The following is a 6,810-nucleotide window of genomic DNA, read 5'->3' on the forward strand; positions in this document are numbered from 1 at the left end:
GTAAACTCCATTGAAGTGCAATATAGGTCCCTTTTTAATTGCTCTGATAACTACATGGTATCACGACAGTCCCAAGCTACTGCATTTATCAGGAGTTGACTTTAAAAATCAAGTCAAATTTCTTGGTTACATACACATATTTAGCAGATGTTATTGCGGGTGTAGTGAAATGTTTGTGTTCCAAGCTCCAACAGTGCAGCAGTATCTAACAAATCACAATACACAAATCTAAAAGTAAAAGAATGGAATTAAGAAATATTAGGATGATCAATGTCAGAGTGGCATTGACTAAATGCAGTAGAATAGAATACACTATATACACACATGAGATGGTTAAAGCAGTATGTAAACATTATTCAAGTGACTAGTGTTCCATTATTAAAGTGGACAGTGATTCCATGTCTATGTATATAGGGCAGCAGCCTCTAAGCTGCAGGGTTGATCAGCCGTGATGGCTATTTAACAGTCTGATGGCCTTGAGATAGAAGCTGTTTTTCAGTCTCTCGGACCCAGCTTTGATGCATGGTTGATGTCCTTGATGATCTTTTTCACCTTCCTGTGACATTGTGTGCTGACCGCACCTCCCTCTGGAGAGCCCTGCGGTTGCGGGCGGTGCAGTTGCCGTACCAGGCAGTGATACAGCCCGACAGGATGCTCTCAATTGTGCATCTGTAAACCTGAGGTTGAAAAAACCTCCTGAAGTTCTTCACCACACTGTCTGTGTGGGTGGACCAATTCAGATTGTCAGTGATGTGTACGCCGAGGAACTTGAAGCTTTCCACCTTCACTGTGGTCCCGTCGATGTGGATAGGGGTTGCTCCCTCTGCTGTTTCCTTTAGTCCACGATAAGCTCCTTCGTTTTGTTGACTTTGAGGTTATTTTCCTGGCACCACTCCGCCAGCACCTTCACCTTCTCCCTGTAGGCTGTCCCGTCATTGTTGGTAATCAGGCCTACTACTGTTGTGTCATCTGCAAACTTGATGATTGAGTTGGAGGCATGCTTGGCCACACAGTCATGGATGAACAGGAAGTACAGGAGGGGACTGAGGCCCTGGATCCCTGTGTTGAGGATCAGCAAAGTGGAATTGTTGTTTCCTACCTTCACCACCTGGGGGCGGACTGTCAGGAAGTCCAGGACCCAGGTGCACAGGGCGGGGTTCAGACCCAGGGCCCCAAGCTTAATGATGAGCTTGGAGGGCACTATGGTGTTGAAGGCTGAGCTATAGACAATGAACAGCATTCTGACGTAGGTATTCCTCTTGTCCAGATGGGATAGGGCAGTGTGCAGTGCGATGGCATCGTCTTGTGAATCTATAAGGGCGGTAAGCAAATTGAAGTGGGTCTAGGGTGTCAGGTAAAGTAGAGGTGATATGATCCTTAACTAGCCTCTCAAAACACTTCATGATGACAGAAGTGAGTGCTACGGGGCGATAGTCAGTTAGTTCAGTTACCTTTGCTTTCTTGGGTACAGGAACAATGGTGTGACATCTTGAAGTAAGAGGGGACAGCAGACTGGGATAGGGAGATTGAATATGTCCGTAAACACTCCAGCCAGCTGGCCTGCGCATGCTCTGAGTACGCGGCTAGAGGATGCCGTCTGGGCCGGCAGCCTTGCGAGGGTTGACATGCTTAAATGTCTTACTCACGTCGGCCACAGAGAACAAGAGCCCACAGTCCTTGGGTGCGGGCCACGTCAGTGGCACTGTGTTATTCTTAAAGCGGGCAAAGAAGGCGTTTAGCTTGTCTGGGAGCAAGACGTCGGTGTCCGTAACGTGGCTGGTTTTCCCTTTATAATCCGGGATTGTCTGTAGACCCTGCCACATACATCTCGTGTCTGAGCCGTTGAATTGAGACTCCACTTTGTCTCTGTACTGACGTTTTGCCTGTTTGATTGCCTTACGGAGGGAATAACTGCACTGTTTATATTCAGCCATATTCCCAGTCACCTTGCCATGGTTAAATGCGGTGGTTCGCGCTTTAAGTTTTGCGTAAATGTGCCATCTATCCACGGTTTCTGGTTAGGGTAGGTTTTAATAGTGACCGTGGGAACAACATCCCCTCTACACTTCCTAAAGAACTCAGTCACCGTGTCCGTTTAAGCGTCAATGTCATTCTCAGAGGCTAACCGGAACATTTCCCATTCCACGTGATCAAAACAATGTTGAAGCATGGATTCCGATTGGTCAGACCAGCTTTGAATAGACCTCAGCACTGGTACTTCCTGTTTGAGTTTCTGCCTATAGGAAAGGAGGAGAAAAATAGAGTCGTGATCTGATTTGCCAAAGTGAGGGCGAGGGAGGGTCTTGTAGGCATTTTGAAAAGGCGAATAGCAGTGATCTAGTGTTTTCTCTAAGCGAGTACTACAGTCAATGTGTTGATAGAACTTCGGTAGTGTTTTACTCAAATTTGCTTTGTTAAAAGCCCCAGCTACAATAAAATGTGGCCTCAGGATATGTGGTTTGCATAAAGTCCAGTGTAGTTCCGTGAGGGCCGTCGGGGTATTGGCTTAAGGGGGACTATACACGGCTGTAACTACAACCGAAGAGAATTCTCTTGGGAGGTAATGCGGTCGGCGTTTGATTGTGAGGCATTCTAGGTCGGGTGAACACAAGGACTTGAGTTTCTGTACGTTATCACAATCACACCTTGTGTAGTTAATTATGAAACATACACCACCACCTTTCTTCTTCCCAGAGTTTTTTTTATTCCTGTCTGCGTGATGAACTGAGAACCCAGCTGGCTGTATGAACGGGGACAGTATATCCTGAGAGAGCCATGATTCCGTGAAACATAGTATGTTAAAGTCCCTGATGTCTCTCTGGAAGGAGATCCTCGCCCTGAGCTCGTCTACTTTATTTTCCAGAGATTGAACGTTAGCGAGTAACAAACTCGGATGTGGTGGATGGTGTGAATACCTCTTCTCCGCCGGGGATGACTTGGAGCAGCCTCTGGGATAAGTTCAATTGCCCTGGGGGGTACAAACAAATGATCCAATTCGGGAAAGTCGTATTCCTGGTCGTAATGCTGCCGATTTACCGTCACTCTGATATCCAAAAGTTCTTTCCGGCTATATGTAACAACACAAAAAAACGTTCTGGGCTAATAATGTAAGAAATAACACACAAAAAAAACAAAATACTGCAAAGTTGCTTACGAGCTAGAAGCAGAGCTGCCATGTCTGTCGGCGCCATCTTACTAATGTATAGCATAGCAATAACATGTAAGGACATAATAGCATGTTAGGACATGTTAGGTATTTGTGTAGAGCGTCTTTACCTCAATGAGGACCAACACACTGGCGATGAAGATGAACATCATGTTGAAGGCCAGTAGCTCAAGAAGCGAAAGAGCCAGGCAGCCTTTCTCACTGCACTCCTCCACAGCTAGCACACACTGGCTAAGGAAAAGCATTGTCGGCCACACAACACCTCACTGCTCTCAACTAATACAATATGTTGATTTGCAATGTTCAACATCAGAAAGACATTATCAATTAGGCATAGACTTTGAGTGAAATATTCCATCTTCAAAAAAAGATACATTTTCCCACCAAGTTGAATTTGAGCTGAGTGAAAAGGCGTACAAAAAAGTCCACAAAAACACCCACCTGAAAGAAAAGAGAATGGTGTTAATAAGAGCTTAATATGCATTTTTTTTCCCCAAAGCATGCAGACATATGTCAGAAGCACCTGCACATCATCCATACCTTCGTCATACACATTATTTCCAGAGAATGTACAGAGGTCCATTGTTTATCGCTAACATACCGGTATGTAAGCCAACCAAAAATCTGAATGTCTGATTCTTCATCCAGCATAGAACATGATTGCATTTACCAGGCCTACTGAAACTCCAATGGCAAACACCAGCATCCACCTCACAGCTTCATACTTTTTGGCTCTCTAATAATGCGATAGAAGAACCCATGTTAGAAGAGATGGAAAACAGCACAATTGCAATATGCAGTTTGTGGAAATGAAAAGTATGTTATTTTTAGAAGCTGTAAAAAAACAAAGGCATTCTAGTGTAGTTGGTGGTCTAACCACATACTTAATGACTTAATAACGACTTTGTAACTAACTCAAAATGTAGGCTTATTTATCACAATACCAATACCACAATTCATTTCTTAGTATACCTTATTGTTCATCTCCTCCAGAACTTCAACATATGGTTCATTGATGCACCTGTCATAATCCAGGCTCTGCCAAAATATAGAGAGAACCATTGGAAGAGGAGTCAGTGTGTGTTTAATTGAATTCATTCTGTAGTTTGTTTTTCTGCAGAGAGAAATTTCAATGATACTCAGGTAACAGACGTGGTCAAGAGGTAGCCTGGTCCCATATTATTTTGTGTTCTTGCCTACTCCATTGTCATTGTCAGGCCTTACATTGACATGACAATTCCATAAGGAGTTGGCAAAAAAGACAAAACAGACTGGCAACCAGGATAGTCAAGAGCTACACTGATGCTCATTTGGGTGTGTCTATTTTCCCTTCATTCATACGGAGTTAGGCCAACATCTTGATCTGCTTCAAAGGGATTTCATCACCTCATAATCTTTCCTTGGAAGGATCTCATCCTCTTCGTCTTGAGTTTCCCCAAGAATAGTCTGGAAATTAGAAGAATGTGACACTGCCATCATTGTGCATGAAGAATAACAAAACAAGGAAACAAAACTACTCTCAGCCTGACAAATAAGGTTATGCAGTGCACCTTCCCAGTCATCATGAAAAGATACCTGGCACTTACTACACCTAGTACTATGTGCCCCACAATAACCCCAACAAAAGAGCAAGCTGTTGTCTGAGGTTTCTTCCTGAGTCATACAAGGCTGTGAATAGTTTGATGGAAACAAATAGCTAGATGCTAACGTTGCGCTCTTTCAAATGTAACCTTTATTTAACCATACACTTCCTCGACAATTAATGCCCCCTTATCAAACAGTCCGATAGGGTGTTTGACAATGCACATCATGCATAAACAAATGGCATCGGTCGTGCTTGGCAAGCATCAAGCTAGAGTTACAGATAAAACAAGGATGGTTAGTTATAAAAAAATATTTGCTAGCGTATTGCCAGTGGCTACTAGTTAGCATAGTTGCTCAGCACTATCAGCTAGCTGTCATGTTGTTTATTTTGACTCACAGAACACATTACCCAAAAACATTTATTTAGCCTATAATGTTACTGACAGCTATATTCTGTAACATAGTCAAACTCAATATTTATTTATCAAGCTATTGTGCAACATAGGTAGCTACCTAAGTTAGCATTGAGAGATATCCATAGATCAGAACAGAACAGGGTGGAGCTTTCTCCAGCCTGGGTGAAGTCAGGACATAGGCTCAGTTTTCCTTGGAAAACTCACACACAATATTTTGCACATTGAGGCAATTCCACACATTATAAGACATTATACAGATTCTCTCTCACCAGTTCCTCGGGTGTTCGGGTCTCTTCATCCCTGCAGCAGCAGTGACAACATAAGCAATTCCCACAGCACGCCATCTTCGTTGTTGCCTCTTCAGCACCACCACTTCCCACATTGGCCGTGTTCGAGAGGATCACAACCGCAATGCATCATGGGTAGATTGTGACTGCCTGACTGATCTACAAATAATAATAAGTCGCTATTTATGATGCAGGGTGATTTGTAGATCATTCAGTCGGCAGTCGCATGCAGTCGTTTTGATGCTCTCGAACACGGCCAATATGACGTGACGAACAAAAGACGAGGTAATTTACGGAAACGTATCAAAACTACGTGTAATTTACGCATGTGTGATGCTTGTTATTCTCAATTAAACAACAACAAGATTACAAGACCCAGTTATAATAGTTCAACACAAATAATGTGTATGCATTCGCCTTCAAACGTATCGCACTGAATGTGTTAAGTTTGCCCAGCTCGAACTGACCGGACTGGCTGTGGTTGAGAGGATCAAAACCGTAATGTATCATGGGTAAAGATCATGGGTAAATTGTGACTGACTGATCTACAAATAATAATGTGAGTTAGTTATTTATGATGGAAAGGGAATTGTATATCAGTCAGTTGGCAGTCGCTTGCAATGTAACAAGCCCACTAATTTCAGCCATTTTGCCAGGTGAACTGTGCTATACATTGGTTTCAAAGTGAGTGGGGTGGTTTCAAAGTGCAAGGATTGTGATGCGTGGCGTCCACATGCCAGGGTTGTGGGTTTGATTCCCAAGGGGGTCCAGTATGAAAATGTATGGACTTAATACTGTAAGTCGCTCTGGATAAGAGCTTCTGCTAAAATGTAAAGATAGCTAGCTACCCAACCTGGTCTCAGAATATTTTGTATTAGTCTGTAGGTAAATCTACAACTCCATTTAGGATGTTTTGTATGGTATGTATTAATTTGTGAATGTCAGTCACTAATTTCGTATGATATGTTACAAATTCATATTGTATGTTACAAATTTCCAAAATGTATGATAGCCTAGTGGTTAGCGCGTTGGACTAGTAACCGAAAGGTTGCAAGATTGAATACCCGAGCTGACAAGGTACAAATCTATTGTTCTGCTCCAGAACAAGGCTTTCATTGCTTTGTTCTAAACTGACTTGCTTAGTTAAATAAAGGTTAAAAAAAATATATGTGTGTGTGTGTTACGAATTATAGCTAGGTGGCTAACGTTAGCTAGCTGGCTGACGTTAACTAGGTTAGAGGTTAGGGTTAAGTTTAGGAATTAGGTTAAAGGGTTAGGGGAAGGGTTAGCTAACATGCTAAGTATTTGCAAAGTAACTTAAGTAGTTGAAAAGTTGCTAAAATGCAAAAGTTGTCCG

The 6,810-nt window shown here is 42.8% G+C and overlaps 1 protein-coding gene across 1 annotated transcript in view; it reads right to left on the bottom strand.

Annotated features, from left to right (window-relative positions):
• clcn6 (chloride channel 6) overlaps positions 1-5,726 on the bottom strand; it is a 29,911-nt gene extending 24,185 nt beyond the window's left edge. Inside the window, exons 1-6 of the mRNA XM_029724478.1 lie at positions 5,436-5,726; positions 4,553-4,612; positions 4,139-4,204; positions 3,837-3,902; positions 3,541-3,607; positions 3,277-3,383 (exon numbers count right to left, since the gene is read on the bottom strand). Of these exons, the coding sequence (XP_029580338.1) occupies positions 3,277-3,383; positions 3,541-3,607; positions 3,837-3,902; positions 4,139-4,204; positions 4,553-4,612; positions 5,436-5,510 (441 nt within the window). The 5' untranslated portion in view covers positions 5,511-5,726. The remainder of the gene's footprint in view (positions 1-3,276; positions 3,384-3,540; positions 3,608-3,836; positions 3,903-4,138; positions 4,205-4,552; positions 4,613-5,435) is intronic.
• Positions 5,727-6,810: the final 1,084 nt, after the last annotated feature.

Source organism: Salmo trutta, chromosome 30 (genome assembly GCF_901001165.1).
Source record: "Salmo trutta chromosome 30, fSalTru1.1, whole genome shotgun sequence".
NCBI classification, from domain to species: domain Eukaryota; kingdom Metazoa; phylum Chordata; class Actinopteri; order Salmoniformes; family Salmonidae; genus Salmo; species Salmo trutta.